General features: G+C 37.8%; 1 protein-coding gene across 3 annotated transcripts in view; it reads right to left on the bottom strand.

Annotated features, from left to right (window-relative positions):
• LOC130552208 (protein phosphatase 3 catalytic subunit alpha) overlaps window positions 1–19,089 on the bottom strand; it is a 99,602-nt gene that overhangs the window by 3,064 nt on the left and 77,449 nt on the right. The window contains exons 7-13 of one of the 3 annotated variants that reach the window (XM_057330411.1): window positions 17,307–17,384; window positions 12,740–12,834; window positions 8,866–8,991; window positions 8,492–8,563; window positions 4,511–4,595; window positions 4,330–4,427; window positions 838–867 (exon numbers count right to left, since the gene is read on the bottom strand). In XM_057330411.1, coding sequence (XP_057186394.1) covers window positions 838–867; window positions 4,330–4,427; window positions 4,511–4,595; window positions 8,492–8,563; window positions 8,866–8,991; window positions 12,740–12,834; window positions 17,307–17,384 — 584 coding nt within the window. Of the gene's footprint in view, window positions 1–837; window positions 868–2,471; window positions 3,965–4,329; window positions 4,428–4,510; window positions 4,596–8,491; window positions 8,564–8,865; window positions 8,992–12,739; window positions 12,835–17,306; window positions 17,385–19,089 lie in introns of those variants that run through there. The other 2 variants (XM_057330426.1, XM_057330418.1) reach the window with 2 other exon arrangements.

Here is a 19,089-nt window from a genome sequence, read left to right as displayed (position 1 = left end):
CAAACATTTTATTTGTTTCCCGAGTAACTCTACCGTATGACTGCCATTTGGTTCTATACTGTAAAATGTAAAAGATCTGTGTTGCTGCATAGTACAGGGCAGACACAGGTTAGTAGCCAAGTGTTACCAAGGGAAGCACAAGAACACAACACAGACACAGGAAAACCACAGGGAAAAGTAAAATAATAAACAAGAGTATCAACACAGTTGGCACCTCTTTTCTCTAAGAGAAATGTTCAAGAAGAACAACCACATAACACAGAAGCTGTAAATAGCAGTTACAAACCTGCTATTTAATGAGTAGCTGTCATTGTTCTTGCAAAGTTTAAACCATTTTTCAAGAGGAAAGTCCAAAGCCCAAAGTAAAAATGTATGCAAGAACAAAAGACAACTACATCGAAACATTGTTTTAAAGGGGTCCCGGGTGTTTTAATATAGCAGATGATTTTATTAAAAGTGACTTAGAAATAAGAGCGTTTAACATACTGTCTGGCTTTTTAATCAATCTAGAACAGTAAGCGCCTTTATTTCCATTAATGTCACACGAAAATATTTTGATTGTTTTTTTTGTAAATTCTATGCTCTGAAATGTCCTCTTGGCACACAGTACAGAAATGTGACTTCAAACAAACTGAATGTGTTCCCCTTTAAAACAATCATGAACTTTTTGTGTTTCGTCTTACGTTTCCTAATTCTGCTCAGCACACCAGCAGCACAGTTTATTTGCCCAAACACCCAACACACTACACAAGCTACATTCACATGAACCCAGTGGAACCCATTATCTGTTGCACAGATACAACAGAAAAAGGGAAAAGGGGCCGTTGACCTATTTACCTTTATCTGCCTCTATAGCCTCAATAGTAGCTGAAGAGAAGAAGAGCGGGTTGCAAAATGATTGAGAGAGATGAGCAGAACAAGTTACATTGGTCATGTGAGTAGAAAAATAAGCCCAAATTGACACTCATTGTCATTGAAAACACACCAGAACCACGGTGTGGCCAAAACGGAGGAAGAGAGAGACAACGATGGGTAATTTGTCGAGTTATTTTTTTTAAGATGTGATGACACATTTATAAAGAGTGGAGAAGATCAGGAGTTTGCCTATGAACAATGTGTGTGGGGCACGACAAAAGCTTAAGGGTGTTTAGTCATAACATGGACATTAATGAGGTGATTTTACACTCAAAGCAGACAGTCGGAACAATCAAAGCAATCTGTAGAAGCTTTGCTTTGGTTCATGAGGATTAACATGTACCAGGAAAACTTTATTTCCTTATTTAATGTGAACGGCAACAACACAGCAAGGGAGAAGAAGTGACCCAAAAGCTGGGCTAAAGAGTGAATATGAATTTATAAAACAATTTATAGAGCATTTTGATGTACAAACAGTTTTCCTTCATGATCACAATTTTTGAATTGTGTATGATTATTAAACTTACCCCAATCTTTAATATTCAACTTACCCTGTTCTTCAAGTAATCACATACATTTGTATCAGAATAATGAAATAAAGCTAATCTACTCTAAAACTAGGGCTGTCGATGGATTTACATTTTTTAATCACGACTGATCCCACAATTTTTCTGCAGTTAATGCGTTAACACATTCATCATAAGGAAAAAAACTACATTTGAGCAGTTATTGGGCTTGGCAATGTATGTGGTTATAAACATTAACATTTATAGACCGTTTCATCGGACGCGTGCGCGCCTGACCCCCAGTTAACTTCCGGTTTGTGTTTGGGTAGTGTCTAATATGTTATTTAATTTATGTTCATATTCATTTGGATTATTATTTTACTGTATAATAATTGTATTAAATAAATGATTTGTTGAATTTTGTTGCATGTTCATGTTATTAAATAAACAATTTGTTAAATGGGTCCGTAGTTCGGTCGCATTTAAACAAACCGTATGGTACACTGACATCTAGCGGTTGAGCTTGGCATCGTCCTAAATTAAAAATTTAGTCTAAATTAAAAATTTTGGAGAGACAAGTTTAGCCAAGTAACGCTTATTCTCGGTTTATTCTTTAGATTTTTATCAGAAATAATCTACAGGCACTCTATTGTTTGTGAACGTATACCGGAAGTTCAGTTGGGGGCGTCACAAAAGTGCGCATGAGCAGTAACGTTTGTTTACGTTGTTAAAATGAAACCGTCTATATGAATGATTAATAATGACAGATGACTTTATAAATCAATAATTTACATAACATACCTGCAATAGTGAGACAGCATTAAAAGGGATAGTTCACCCAAAAATATTTGTTTATACTTTACTCACTCCTACTTCATCCCAAACCTGACTTTCTTTCTTCTACAGAACATAAAAGAAGATATTTGAACGTCCACTGTAACCAATGAGACATTTTTCAAAATATCTTCTTTGGTGTTCCACTGAAGAAAAACTCATATACAGGTTCTGAGGTTGAATAATGATGACAGAATTTTCATTTTTGGGCTCTGATTGGTTCCATTCAGCTACAATATGTTTTTTTTTTTTTTTTAGAAATCACACAGACTTGAATGAAACAGCTTAAAATGTTTCATATGTAATTTAAATGCGTTCAAAATGTATATCGTGAATTGCATGTGTTAACACGTTAACTTCGACAGCCCTAGTGCAAACTACACAGGAAGAATATACCAATAAGAGTACAGAGAACAGCCACACACACACACACACCGACACATTAAAGCTAAAAGCTAAATACATCAGCTGTGATGGAGGGCCTAGCATTACAGCAGAAGCACACTAATGTCCACAGAGACACAAGGGCTGCGCTGGACATCACTGTAATTCCACTAATGCTGTAGCAGAATATCTCCTGACATCTCTCTACCTCTGGCACGTTCTTAACCCAACCAGCCACAGGCAAAATGGCCGCTACACAGTAATTCCAAGTAACTCATAAATGAAACCGGAAGCTAAATATAAAACCAAAGCTAAATTTGAAACATAAACCATTCCTGATCAATGCAATGGATGGGAGAACATGCCAGCGAGACGAGAGCAAGTTTGATTTCTGCCTTGGTTTGTGAATGACAAGCTGGAGATCAATTAATCCATATTCCTCTTTCATTGACAGCTTGTCAGTTCTGTGTATTTCGTGTAAAGGGGCATGATGTTACTGATGTAAGGTAAGACTGAATGAAGAATCACTTCACAATGTGCTAAAATGACATTTCTATTCATGCCCCTTTTTGTAATGATGTGAAAACAGCAACTAAACATGTACGTATGTGTTTTAGGAACATTCTTCCCTTTCTGTGGTCAAATTCAATATGTCCAGCATCATGATATTGCTTATATGCATCTATAAAATGGAATCAAGGAACTTAAAAACCCCATGAAATTACACCTGGAGTTTTTTGTTCAGGTCTACTAGCGCTAACGTGTTAAAAGTTTCCAGACAAATGGACCAAAAACTTACACGCTGAGGTGTTTACTAATTTTTGTCCCATAAAACCCTCTCTATTGTGAGAATAATCATTACCTCTATGATCAAATGCCACAAAAATAAATGAGCATCATGGTTTAGTAAACTAAAAGCTATCGGCGACCTGTTGACTATCAAAAAAGGACAAGCCCTTCTGTCTACGCTGCCTTAACATCATGTTTCAATAAAATTGTCAACGAATTAAAATTGTGTTTGTAAAATCATTTCATGGGGTGTGTAAGTGTATCCTGTGATTCGTCTTAAACAAATAAATGTGTTATTTAACCTTCTAAGGACGATCAGTTCTTATCCAAAATCCCAGAGACAGACTCAAATCTCTAGCAAGTTATAAATCTGGACACAGTGAATATGAGGTGAATAATACACCGAGAACATGTTCCTTTAAAAGCGTTTGTGTCATTTTGCTCGTGGCTCCTTTAAATAAACATAGAGCGAAACTATGTTTCTTAAGAACAGATGATCTGAATTATACTTGCACAACTGATTATACCTGCAGTTTCTAGGGAGACAGAAGAGTGAAGGAGAGACAAAATGTGAAAAAGATCGGAAAGAGAGAGAGAGAGAGAGAGAGAGAGAGAGAGAAAGAGAGAGAGAAGGGAGCAAAGAGGAAAGAACATTTAAGTTTCATAACACAACCACCAGGGGGAGCACAGTGAACATGTTAAGTTAAAAGCAATTTGACAATGTAAAATGTATACATTAAATAAACGTGTTAAGCAAAATTTGAGTATACTGAAATTGTGATCTGATAGTGCATAAAATCAACAGGCTTGAAAAGAGGCCTGATGTGGATAAAAAGTTTAAAGTAAAACCTGTTGTTTTTTACCTCTGACCACATAAATCTCTGTGTGTGTGTTGTCTCACCATTCTGGAGTTTTTCCTTGCCTCCGGAGAGAACTCCGCTGGGCAGCATGCCGGTTGGAGTGAGACCCTTCAGCGTCAAAACACTCTCACTCTCCTCCCTATAACAATACCCCGTCGTTACATATCGATACAAATACTTTGAGAATCAAAACCCACACATTTTCGCAAACACACATCTTACCGAAGAACCGAGAAAACTCTGGCCATCTTTCCAATAGCACGGATCTTGTTCCGGATAACTTCCTTGCGTGCAGAGGCCGTGGCTCCTATGTGACACAAGCAAGCATATATCCGGGTGTTATATTATAGCGTACGGATGAAAACATATTTGATGATGTGCTTCATTAAAACGCAACCAGTCAGTTCATTGCCAAACCTCACAACTTCAAACGTTCATCAATCATAATTACATTCCAACTAAAATGTCTAAAAAGACAAATGAGTAAGTGGGCTGAACACTTCCTCTGAGTGTCATTATCCAAACTGTTGACTGTAGAGGAAGCTCAGCTCTACGGAACTTGCTGTTTCAGCACGCTAAGTGTGGATCAATACATAGATTTCTCACAGCGGCCCGTGCCTCTGGACCTCACCACTGAAATGCATGCTAAGCATTCAGTTAGCCTGCCATTAATCCTTACAGTCATAGATATGCTGGGGTTAATCATAGTGTCATGCTATACAAATGCTAAGGAGAAGAACCTTCTAGTTTTAATTGACGTTTTCAGTGTTACAGAATTTAACTTTGTGATTGTAGAAATGCAACAATACAAGCGAGTGTCTGAAACCAACACAATCATTTATTTAATGCTTCATAATGCTTCTTAACACAAGTTTTTACACAGATGTTAGATTTGTTTAAGCTTGGGTGATACACTGGCCCTAAAATGTATTTAAAACTTTAAGGATAACCAAATATTGCACCAAGCATCATCAGCAAACATCTGAAATCATCTACTCAAAAATAATTAGGGATGCACCAATATGATTTTTCTAGACTATTTTTCAATATGATTTTTCTAGACTATTTTTCAATATGATTTTTCTAGATCTTTTTAAGTACACAACTATTGTACACTTATGTGTACTTTTGTCATCAAAATTAAAATAGACCACATGTTTTAAATGAGCAAAGTTCAGAAACACGTGAATTAAGGTATACTAGCTTGTTTATTTCTGCATTATCAAATACTTTCATTTTATTGAACATGGGATGCATTTAACATTAAACGGGCCAACATTAAATGACAAACGATTTCATTTTGTTCGTTTCATTTGAATAATTCTACCCAGAGAAAAATGCTGGTTCATGACATTATTCAACTTTTGGACATTTCGGAAGAAACACAACAATACAAGCGATAAAAATATGGGACCAAACATTCTTCAGACACTTTGATCTGACCATGTTTTGCTTAAGTGTTTTTTCTTTAATTGCTAATGCCTTTTTACACCACGGACTGAACAAAGTTAAGCAATAAGCATTGCTAGGTAATTGGTTAACCTAAATTGGTATTATCTATATAGCTGACAGCTATTCAACCAAATTCATTTGTGAGACAGTCCAACAGAACAATCGCCAAAACCAGTGAAATATCAGCTGATTTGAGAGGAAAGGTAGTCAGTCTTTTCCGTTGTGAAGAAATTCTGGTGTCTGAATAATTTTTGGTTTGACTTTACAACAATTGCCTTTTTATGCTATAGCTGATATGCTGGTGGTTTTAAATGGATAAAAAATGATCCAATACTTATTTGCAGCTGATACATTGGTGCATCTCTAGAAATAATTGCTTTTGCCTAAAAAAATTGGTTTAATATTTTTTATTCAAATGCAATGCACTTATTTTTAAGTGTGCCTTAAAGTAACAATACAGGGTTTTTAGGAGGATCTATTGACAGAAATTCAATATAATATACAAAACTATTTCTTCAGGTGTATAAAGACCGTACATAATGAACCATTATGTTTCTAATACCTTAGAATAAGATGTTTATATCTACATACAGAGCGGCCCTACATACATTGAATTCGCCGCCATGTTTTGTACAGCAGCCCTAAACGGACACACAACTCTACAACACGTGTTTCCTCTTCCTCTCCCCTGCGGTATAGTGGTGAAATGGATCGCAGATGATCCGTACGGATAACTCAGGTCCTAGCTCCTGCCTGACTTTTATCCTTCTTTTTATACTTAAAATCCACAAACCTTTTATTTTATGTAATAAATAAGACATCGCTCTTTCTACAGTCTTTCTAATGCCCGCATGCTCTCTTCCCTGCATCAACATGAGAACGGCATCTTTTTGTACTGTGGTGGCCACCGTCGTGATTGGACTGAGCGATTCGTTGCAAATCTATAATACAACGCTAGTGGCCGCTGTAAATCAAAAACTGCGCCTTTAAGTGCATCAAAAACTATTTGGGGTCACAGTATTTATACATGGATTTAAAACATGGTTAGGTGTAATAAATGGTTACAAAGTAGAAGAGGGATGGCAACAATGTGAGGTGAATCACAAAATGTAAAAGATGATAAAAGCTGCATCATAGTCCAATCCATATGACTTCTAGAAATTCTTAAAAAAACTTTTTAAACTCCATGGGGTGTGTTCTCATATCAGAACAGTGTTAGCAGTTTGCCTGCATCAAAGCGATACTTCCCCCAAAAATGAAAATTCTGTCATTTCCTCACCTCCGAGTTGATCCAAAAATCTGTATAAATTTCTTTGTTCTGATGAACACAGGGAAAGATTATAAAATGCTTATAACCAGACAGATTTTGCCCCCCATTGACTACCATAGTAGGAAAAAATACAATGGCAGTCAAAAGTGCCCCACAACTGTTTGCTGTCCTACAGTCTCCAAAATGTCTTCTTTTTTGCTCAACAGAACAAAAAATTATAAAGTATTTATTTTAGTTTATTATAAAGTTTTTCCTACTATGGGAGTCAACGGGGGGAAATATCTGTTTGGTTATAAGCATTCTTCCAAATATCTTTCTCTGTGTTCATCAGAACAAAGACATTCATACAGATTTGGAACAACTCGAGGGTAAGTAAATGATGACAGATTTTTCATATTTGGGCAAAGTATCCCTTTAAGATGTCAGTGTAAGCAGTTCACACACAACCACCAAAGGCCTCAGAAAAATCTCATACAGTTTCTAATATCAATAATTCATCCAGTTCCAACAGCCTGGGTGCATATAACACAAAATTAGTATCTGTGGATATTAGGAGTAGGTTGATTACTTTATTGTTAGCTCAATCACCGCCCGTGGGAAAAGGTACAAGCAAGAGGCATTGCTGCACAGTGCACACGGCATTTAATTTTGGGAGGCTGTACCTTTCTTGGGCCCATATATTAGCTGTCCTTCTCAAGAAACACCCCCAGAAGAAACAGAAAAAGAACAGAATGATCAGTGGCTGGCTGAAGAATGAGAGAGCGCAGGGAGGAGAGAATGAAAGTGGCAAAAACACACCCATTAACTAAAGAAAAGAGAAGAAATGCCTTACAGAACTCTGAAAAAGAGAAAGAGTTTGAGTATATTGAGAGAGATTGAGAGAGATTGAGAGAGAGAGAGAGAGAGAGAGTGAAGCGTGAATATGAGAAAAACAATAAAAAAGGAAACAAAGTAACAAATATTAAAACTAACACAACAGGTATTAAAAGGAGTAGTTCACCTTCAAAATGAAAATTCTGTCAAAAGATATTCTGAAGAATGTTGTTAACAGCCCCCCATTCACTTGCATTTGTTACAATAGAAGTGAATGGGGGGCTGTGCTGTTCTGTTACCAACATTTTTCTAAATATCTTCTTTTGTGTTATGCAGAAGAAAAAAAGTCTGACGATTCCTCCATCTTTTACATTTCTTTACCGAGAGCTGTGAAGTTTTGATCTTCTATTGGTCTCACTCATTTGGACTCCATTTGGCAAGTGATGTCATTTCCTGTTGATGTGAACGGGCGTCGGCTACACTGCCTAACAGTGTTGATAAAGCTTTGTACAATATTTAAACACATGTAATCCCTTGACGGTTATTTATCAGACAACCTTTAACAGATTAGGTTGCACTGCACTCAGTATGACAGGATTGCGGCCCCTTGTGATCCAAACGTGCACAGATAAAGACCAGCTGGATGTTGTTTGTTTGTGCCTTCTTACCATCTATCTCTTCATCGGTGGTCAGCTCATCATTGGAGCAGATGCTCAAAACATTTACAAGCATCTCAGTGACTAGATGAAAAAGAGAGTGTTTGTTAGTTGCACGTATTTAAGATTTGTAAGAATAGTTAAATATTTATGTATGTTACAATTAACATGAAACATTAAGAACTTTAGACTTTCTTAGTATTTTGCAGGTATGGACCCTTTCTGCTTTAATGACATTGCTGTTGGTGCAAAACCTGATGATGTCATTCAAGATCTGAGAATGTTTCAAAGAGCATCTTGTTGCTCACGCTAAATGTAATGAATACAGAAACAATTCACCCGACCTGTGGATTACTATAAAAATCATAGTGAAGCAAATAGTTCACCTTTCTCTCCAACAAAGGGCAAAGACCAAGTGAAGACGTCCATGAAGTTAGGCAGCCAGTAGGGATGAGGAGAGCAGTTAAACTGCCGAATGTTCATGACATTATTCTCATATTTCAGCACAGCAGCTATAAAAGGTAAGAAAGAGAGACATGGTGAGAGAGAGAGAGAGAGAGAGAGCGAGAGAGAGAGAGAGAGAGAGAGAGGGAGGTTGGCGTAAAAGATACAGCTGGATTCTGTCAGTTTACATCAGAACTCAACACAGTCTCGGATATACACACGCACACCGGAGCATCTGTTAAAATTGTCAGTATCTCTCAAAGAGTCCATCAGCCCGATTTAGAGACAGTCGTGTGAAAACTACTTCCTTCCTACAGCTATCCATGTATCTTTAATGCCTAAATGACCATACATTTTTAAAAGGGCCATGAAGAAAAGTAAAGTTTGTTCGGTTTAAATGTTCATTTATACTTTTGCCAGACTCTTTTATCTGAAGCAGCTTACTTCGGATAACTCTGAAACATATACTTTTTAAGTATATCAGTAAAACAACAGCCGCGGAAAATAATTAAGAGGCCCCTTAAATTTTCATTTCAAACCAGAATTTCTAGATGTATTGTGGTCATTCCAGTCCAGTGTTTGCTGAATTTCAACAAACTCAAACCTCAGGAGTGACATAAAGTCATCCAACAGCAGTGTGAAAAACTGACAGCATGACAAGACACATGGAAACTGTGTTATAAATCAGATTTTTTTCCCTAAATACATGTACAAATATAACTGTTGTATGGCTTAAAAGCGAATATGAACTTGTTTTCTTTGCAGTATCTGGGGTCTGAAAAATACAGAGCATCTTTTCTGTTATTTTGACCTGTTTCTCCAGCTTTCATTATCCGCGAATATGTGCAAATAGAAACAACGGAGGAAAGAAAGTTATCGTTGCGACCCACGTGTGTGTGCCCCAGATCTGCAGAAAGACGACACCGTGCAGTAAACCTCGCCGGAGGGGGACTTTCCCATCTCATCATCTTAATAGTGTTTGAGAATAGCAGGTCGTCAAACATGGATCGTCAGGCTAGCAAGCGTCAATCACATGTCAAATACCAGACGTAACGGACCTGGTGATATGATGGATATAAACACGCCTTAAATGTCACTCAAGTCTACTAACTATACGTCTCGGTGGTTTATGTGTAATCTGAAATTACAACATCTTGTTAATCAGATAAAATATTATCTTTCCGCAGTCTATAATTAGGTGCTGGTAAACGCCATAAATGCTTTCGGAAGAGCTGACCTTATATTCCGCCCACAGAGAGAGAGAGAGAGAGAGAGAGAGAGAGAGAGAGAGAGAGAGAGAGAGAGAGAGAGAGAGAGAGAGAGGGAGAGAGGATGTATTGTTTGGAGATGAAGTTATAGGTTTCTAATTACCAATCTAATTAAAAATTGAATTACTCGGCAAAGAGGAACAATTCAATTCAAGGAAACGGCACATGCAGTTCCACACACCACCACTAGGTGTCTCTTATGCACAATAACACTCAATATCTCACATAACTGTTAGGAGTAAAAACTGTATATTTTCATCACAGGCACATTCAGTGTTATAACGAAACGAATAATTGTTCTGTGTAAGACCAACTAATCTTTACATACACCATAGCTAGACGAAAAAATGAGCTTAATTCAAAAACATTTTCTGAAAATAAGTCATATTATCTTATGCAAATGTGCGTCTACAGTTGGCCATGACATCTAATCCTGCTGTGCCAAAAACCTTCAAGGCCACAGAAGAAACGGGTTTCCTAGTGACCAATGACTTTCTGCTATGGTTGTCATGGTAACGTGGCTCATGCTACATAATCATGGATGCAAAAAACAGCATCACATCTGACACCGTCTTTTCGATAATCTATAGATTGCCTCAACATCCTATGCTTCACAAAAATACCCATAGAATCCACAGCATTTCTTATTTAGACTCATCGGTATTATAGATGAAGGAGTGTTATGCATTCTAATCGATACTCAGAATGAGCTCAGAGGGCTGGCAGAGACGGTGTCCATTACCCCCGCTGTTTTCTACTACTTTCTCCATTATGAAATCCAAGCGGAGGTTACGTGTCCATTAACGACAACAGAAAGCCCTGCCAAAACAACTGAAGAGCTTGCTGGATTATAACTGTTGCTCTTGGTGCTATCATGTCTTGTCAGGGGTTGCCTGATTGACTCTATTTGCGCAGTCAGGGCTGTGACGCTCACGGTCAGAGCATGATGGACAGCTAGTGGATCAATCTGGCAACCCCTGAGCGATGGATAAACCGGGCTTCCCCCCACCGGGCTAGATTTACAGCAGCGGTCGATTGGCCATCAATCTCCTCGCACATTCATGTCCAGACTTCATTTGCTGGATAAAAAGGTTCGATCCTCCCCTCCTCCATACTCGGCTGCTTAATTCAGATTTAAAGGAATAATTGAGTTTGGTTGATCCACCTCCTCCTCGGAGGACAAAATAAAGGAAACAGCAGACCAAAAACGACAACGTTAACACACACTTGGACTTTTGTTTATAGGGTGCTCAATACTGTGCTCATGAAAATGACGGCTTCTGCCATAACAAACTATCAATCTTCTAATAACGATTATACAGTGTTTACATTTCATGAAGCCTTCAAAGCAATGACTGACAAAATTGTGGTCACAAAAATTGAGGTCACAGGACCAAATGAGAATCTGTCATTGGTTGAACAAACCCCACAAATTGACACTACAGAGCAATATATTGCAGAGCAATATATTAAAAGTATTACAATCTGTCCAATAGTTCTTAAATAAATCAACTTTGCATGCGAAGACATTATTGCTGAGGTGAAACCAAACAGCGAGTAATTGGCTTTTCCTCTCAGTGTAATGCACGGCAAGCTATTTTAAAGGGATAGTTCACCCAAAATTTAAAATTTTGTCTTAATTTCCTCACCCTCAGGTTGTTCCAAACTGCCAAATAAATGTCTTTGTTCTTCTGAACACAAAGGAAGATATTTGGAAGAATGTTAGTAACCAAACAGATCTCATCCCCAACTGACTGCCATAGTAGGGAAAATAAATACTATGGGAGTCAATGGGGGATGAGATCTGTTTGGTTACTAACATTCTTCCAAATATCTTCCTTTGTGTTCAGCAGAACAAAGACATTTATACAGGTTTGGAACAATCTAAGGGTGAGTAAAGGATGACAGAATTTTGGGGTGAACTACCCATTTAAGGTCATTAGCTTTGAACTGGCAAAGACTAGATCAGATGTTTGATTGGTGAACTGTTAGTGAGCCTGCATCAAATACATCAACAAGAGCTAAAAATATCCATTCCAAACTTTTCAAAAAGCAGCAATTTCTTTAAATCTACAAGATAAAAGTGCAAATTTAATACATCTGTATGTGTGATGCTTTTCCTTTTCTAAGTGACAAAATTTTCAGCGCACGACAGAACCATTTACCGTTCATGCTGTTTTAACAGCGCACTTGGCATGAGGACATGAAGCGAAAAACACAGGACAAAAGAAGCTATCATACAGATGTCGCTGACAGATATTAAACACAATTACATCAAGGTCTGTATGTGGGTGTTGTGCTGCGCGTGTGAGATCCTCTGCCATGTCCTCCTAACTGATCAATCTTCACCTTTTCATTATCTGCAAACGGAGGAAAGTGCAGCCTGGCAGAATTACCTCCTCTCTAGCTTTCTTTCAGTCTCTGAAAGTGCTGACTAACTTGGGTCTATCCATCTTGCAGCTCAACAAGAATGCAACAAGCCACACCTTAGGACCTCTCGCTCCTACACACACAGTCAACATCATTCGGAGATGTGTGTGAATAATACCTTTGTTATTGTAGACGTCTAAGTAGTTGGGAGCTGAGAAGATAGTGATAAGAGAAGGGAAGCCCGTAGTTTGACTCTTCCTGTACATGCGATACCTGCGGGCAAAAAACATCATCATCATCTGTCCTTAGAATATGCTTCAGTACAATTTGTGTTTGTGAATTGCAAACTTAAGCATTCGGGTTTTCTGTGACAAACTGAACACAGTTGTTGCAAATTGTACTCATTTACAGTATCTCACAGAAGTGAGTACACCCCTCACATTTTTGTAAATATTTTATTATATCTTTTCATGTGACAACACTGAAGAAATTAAACTTTGCTACAAAGTAAAGTAGTGAGTGTACAGCTTGTGTAACAGTGTAAATTTGCTGTCCCCTCAAAATAACTCAACACACAGCCATTAATGTCTAAACCGCTGGCAACAAAAGTGAGTACACCCCTAAGTGAAAATGTCCAAATTGGGCCCAATTAGCCATTTTCCCTCCCCGGTGTCACGTGATTCGTTAGTGTTACAAGGTCTCAGGTGTGAATGGGGAGCAGGTCTGTTAAATTTGGTGTTTTCGCTCTCACTCTCTCTTACTGCTCACTGGAAGTTCAACATGGCACCTCATGGCCAAGGCTATAAGATTGCCAAGACCCTGAAACTGAGCTGCAGCACAGTGGCCAAGACCATACAGCGGTTTAACAGGACAGGATCCACCCAGAACAGGCCTCGCCACGGTCGACCAAAGAAGTTGAGTGCACGTGCTCAGCGTCATATCCAGAGGTTGTCTTTGGAAATAGACGTATGAGTGCTGCCAGCATTGCTACAGAGGTTGAATTGGTGGGGGGTCAGCCTGTCAGTGCTCAGACCATACGCCGCACACTGCATCAAATTGGTCTGCATGGCTGTCGTCCCAGAAGGAAGCCTCTTCTAAAGATGATGCACAAGAAAGCCCGCAAACAGTTTGTTGAAGACAAGCAGACTAAGGACATGGATTACTGGAACCATGTACTGTGGTCTGATGAGACCAAGATAAACTTATTTTGTTCAGATGGTGTCATGCGTGTGTGGTGGCAACCAGGTGAGGAGAACAAAGACAAGTGTGTCTTGCCTAAAGTCAAGCATGGTGGTGGGAGTGACATGGTCTGGGGCTGCATGAGTGTTGCCGGCACTGGGGAGCTACAGTTCATTGAGGGAACCATGAATGTCAACATGTACTGTGACATACTGAAGCAGAGCATGATCCTCTCACTTCGGAGACTGGGCCGCAGGGCAGTATTCCAACATGATAACGACACCAAACACACATCCAAGACGACCACTGCCTTGCTAAAGAAGCTGAGGGTAAAGGTGAAGACCTAAACCCCATTGAGCATCTGTGGGGCATCCTTAAACGGAAGGTGGAGGAGCGCAAGGTCTCTTACATCCACCAGCTCCGTGATGTCGAGTGGAAGAGGACTCCAGTGGCAACCTCTGAAGCTCTGGTGTACTCCATGCCCAAGTGGGTTAAGGCAGTGGTGGAAAATAATGGTGGCCACACAAAATATTGACACTTTGGGCCCAATTTGGACATTTTCACTTAGAGGTGTACTCGCTTTTTTTGCCAGCGGTTTAGACATTAATGGCTGTGTGTTGAGTTATTTTGAGGGGACAGCAAATTTACACTGTTACACAAGCTGTACACTCACTACTTTACATTGTAGCAAAGTGTCATTTCTTCATGTGTTGTCACATGAAAAGATATAATAAAATATTTACTAAAATATGAGGGGTGTACTCACTTCTGTGATATACTGTAAATGTGTCACTGCCATACGTAACAACCGGGTATCAACGTTATTTTTACAAAGTACAAAAAGAAATCACGGGGCCTGGCAAAATTTGTGAGGATAACAATGGCACTAATCCATTTAACTTGTTTAGAGTTTGTCTGTGGCACTTATTTTCAAGTAAACAGAACCCGCTTTACATTTTTCTGAGAAATGATTAATTATTTTTCATAAACTTACCTTTTATACTGTTATTTCTTATAAAAGTATAATCTTATAACCTATCTTTATTTCTGTTATAATTTATCATAACCTGTGAAAGACAAAAGCAATTCTGTTATCATCATCTGCACATTGACTGACAATGCAGAGCTTGACTTGACACTAGTACTGGAATTAGAGAACCCCTATAAGAAGTAAAAAATAGACTTAGTGAAAATTCACCCAAAAATGAAAATTCTGTCATCATTTACTCACCCTCAGATTGTTCCAAACTTGTATAAATGTCTTTGTTCTGCTTAACACAAAGGACGATATTTGGAAGAATGTCAGTAACCGAGCAGATCTCGTCCCTCGTTTACTGCCATAGTAAGGAAAATAAATACTATGGGAGTCAATGGGGATGACAGAATTTTCATTTTTGGGTGAACTATCCCTTTAAGGGGGTCCCTTATTTTAGAAAAAAATTATAATAAAAAAAAATATATATATTTGTGAAGATAAGATATAGTAAATATTGGAAAAATTATATAAAATAATTAGTCTGTTTTTAGGTGACTTGTCATGTTTCTTTAAAAATGTAAGCGTGTGATGTTGTGTACTGGTTGTTTGGCTCCTCTCGGATAAAACGAAAAGTGTATGCTATTAATTTCCTACTTGCACCCGAAAATATAAGTGATGTGAAGTGAAGTGAGGCCACGTATGGTGTGCCATACTTGGATTTTGTGCTCTGCATTTAACCCATCCAAGTGCACACACACAGCAGTGAATAACACACACACACACCGTGAACACAGCGCCCGGGAACGGTGCCTTGCTCAAGGGTCTCATCTCAGCCGTGGTATCGAAGGTGGAGGAGAGCGTTGATCATTCACCCCCCCCACCTACAATCCCTGCTGGTACTGAGGCTCGAATCAGCAACGTTTGGGTTACAAGTCCGAGTCTCTAACCATTAGGCCACGACTGCCCCCAAAGTTTCATAATCATTTTTTGGGTAATTATTATTTGGATAATTGGTAAAAAATGTATTCTGTTGCATTGAACTGAATGAAGAATTATATATTTTGCGTTGTCTTACAATAACTTCTATTTAAAACTAGTTTAAAATGTTTTTTAAAGAAATGTTTTTAAAATGCCCCAATAAAAAACCTCTCTTGGTGGGGACCCACATAAGACACGATTCAATTCAAGCACTTCCTGTCAAAAGTCAATGTTTTCCGCTAAATTTATGCTGATTATTAGATGTCTGGATGTTATTGATATTATAATCATCTATAACCTGCAATCATAAATGACATATTTTAAAGCCATGTTTCTAACTTCATTTGTGTAGCAGTCATCGTCATAGCTTCGATTCATTTTTCCCACCAATCGTATTCTCTGTCTGCTGGTGTAATCATTAAAAATCTTGCGCCTTCAATCCCCAGCAGTGCTGAATCTGAAACATCAGTAGTTGTGATCTCAGTCCTTCGGTGACTCTTTGAGCAAGACATCTTGTTGCTCTAGGGGGAATCTCGCGGCCATTAGTGCACTACGAGAAGCTCTAAATCAAAAGCGTCTGATAATTAGCGTGTAACTTCCTTTGGTGTTGCCCTTATTTTCGACGCCCTGCTGTTATAATCAGGGAGCCAGAGACTGGCAGTGTGCAGCCTTTTCAAACAATGACTCCACGATAATCAATGAACGCCCTAAAAACAGCCTGACTCAAGAAAGTCTGACAAATCTAAAGCAAATCAGCCGGGGTTCAGCTGAAAATGCTCGGCACATCTCATAAAACAAATACTTAAGGGACTATTAAAAGGATTTCCTTCAGGTTAAAAGCACAAACATGCTTTGCTAGCAAATTCCTGCGGTGTAACTTAATATACTTTGTGTTTAATTTCATATAATGCAATCATTTTCTGCTGGATTTTGAGGGGTCTGCTAGTGACATCAAAATAGTCTCCTGGAGCAAGACATCTTGCTGTAGGGGCCTGGCGATTGCATTAAGGGAAAATACTTGGCCTCTGAATTAGATTTTTAGCGGCATTAACCTTTATGAGGACATTTTTCAGATTTATATCAAATGAACTGTTTTAACTTAATTTCAAAAACTTACATTTATCAACATCATACTACTGTTTAAAGTTAAAGGTCACTTGACTAAAATGTTTTTCATGATCCAAAAAACCAGCTGATCCAACAGCATATTACAAAACGAATGTTTTATTAAAAATGGATAACTTGGACCAAATAATTAAGGAAAGCAGCCTGTAAGAGCACAAAAATATGGAAACTTATCACATATCCCAGGGTGGCTGGTTAAAAAAAGAAAAAAGTACATTTTGCTAAATCTAGGCAAAGGGTGGCAGCTAAAATATAGTTTTGACTCATTTTTTGTCACAACCCAAATACTCAAATGTACATTTGTGTTATTCCATGACCTTACTATTATCATAAACGGCAATAATTAATAGCTGAAATAAAAGAGTAAAAGACCTTAAACTTTTAAAGAACATTACCAGAAACAGTGTTTGCGTTCGAGTTTGTAGTCCCTATTGACAACAGAAAAACTAAGACAGAAGACCTGTGTGTGCTGTTCTGCCAAACTTACCCAGCATCCTGTGCTTCGTGGGCTCGGATGACAGATAATAAGTTGTTGTGTTGTAGAAAGTCGCACACTGCAGGATAACTGTAGGAAAAAGGAAACTGATGTTGAAAATAACACTGTATTATATACAGTGTTAACACGTATGAACTGTTATAACAGCTGTAGTTGTGCATTTTAATTAAATTCAGCATACATTTGAACATATTCACAGCTGTTTCATGGCAGATGTTTTAAAGACGAACAATGCATGGTAAAAAACAAGTTCGAATGTATAAGCTATACTTTTTTAGAGCAATGACCTCCTTAATTAATAGACAACAAAACAGTTTTTGTATTTTTGGCATGCATTATATGTAGAAACATTTTAATCAGGCATAAACAACGCAAAGAATGCCATTTCTGTTATTTTTATAAATGTTAATGAATAGTAATGAATTAAAATGATCAATATTTATTTTATGCAAATAATTATTAACATAACGCAACATGACATATCTTTTCATACTAATTGTGAAAACGTCACCAAAGGCATTAATTCACTGGTTCATCGAAATTATCATAAAATGACAGTTGACGGTAAATCTCTGTAACTGGAACAGTACAAGACCGGCTTAGATAGCAAAGTGCACATTGTTTCCTCCTGGGTAAAATCTAAGATTTGCTGTTTCAGCAGGGCCACGGTGCTGACAGTAGGGTCACTGTATGGACATTTTAAAGCAAGCAGACATTTCAAACACATTGTGTTGTTTACCTTTGGTAATACCATATTGCAGCCTTGCGGCCCAAATAAGATGTCATTTATTATATTGATCTTAAATAATAAAATATTTCAATCTTTGTTAATACAAAACAAAGCATTCAAGTATCAAAATAAAGTTCTATAGCATTTACATCATAACACAGATGTAACCTTATAGGCGAGTTATTTTGAAAATTCTAATTCTACACAGTACAATAGTACACGCAATGCAAAGCATTCTGGGATTACTTTCTCTTCAAAGAATAAACACGATTCCACTTTAGATTCTGTCCAAAACAAGATATCTTAGTAGGCAACATAGTTTATAAATAAATTAAACAGCCTTTGTTTTAGAATGTATCTGTGATGCTTCAAAACGCTGCCTCCATAGGCACCACTGTCGGTTTTAGAACAGAGCTAATAATTTCTTTCCAAGATCAGAGACAGTTATATTTCCATCAGCCCTGCTGTGGGTGAAGTTGCTTGATAACTAAATTCACAAAGCCAATTTCATTCTGCTGCCATTCTATAGCAGGCGTATGACATTTCCCTCTTTGTTGAAGCGAGGCCAATGCACAACATAAATCATCTTTATGTAACAGTCACTAGCAAATCAAACAATACAGTACTATTGGAATATGGTCTTTACCCCATATATTGATGCAATTTCTATTCTACAATATGGTGGGTTGCACAAAATGTAGATGAGGCAGGAAACAAAGGCAGAACATTGGCAATGCAGCGGCTCAAATTATGGTGAATACATTTTTAATATCTACAATTGTTTTCTATAATCTAACATAGCAGACTATAGCATGCCATAGTGCCTATTAAATTGGTCTTCTTTACTCAATTATGCCCTGGTATTTTTTCATTTCTGACTAAAATAAATTGAACAGAAAATTTCACATTGCACAGTTTTAATTAACTGTGATCATTGCACACATTGCAAGTTATTGCAAACAACTGTCTAGGGTTACATAATATGTAACGTAATAAATGTAGGCATGCACATTTGTAAAGTGAGACAGGAGCATTGCCTGTTGT

The sequence above is a fragment of the Triplophysa rosa genome, linkage group LG1 (assembly GCF_024868665.1).
Source record: "Triplophysa rosa linkage group LG1, Trosa_1v2, whole genome shotgun sequence".
Taxonomy (NCBI): Eukaryota; Metazoa; Chordata; class Actinopteri; order Cypriniformes; family Nemacheilidae; genus Triplophysa; species Triplophysa rosa.
This window is presented reverse-complemented; position numbering and strand designations above follow the sequence as displayed.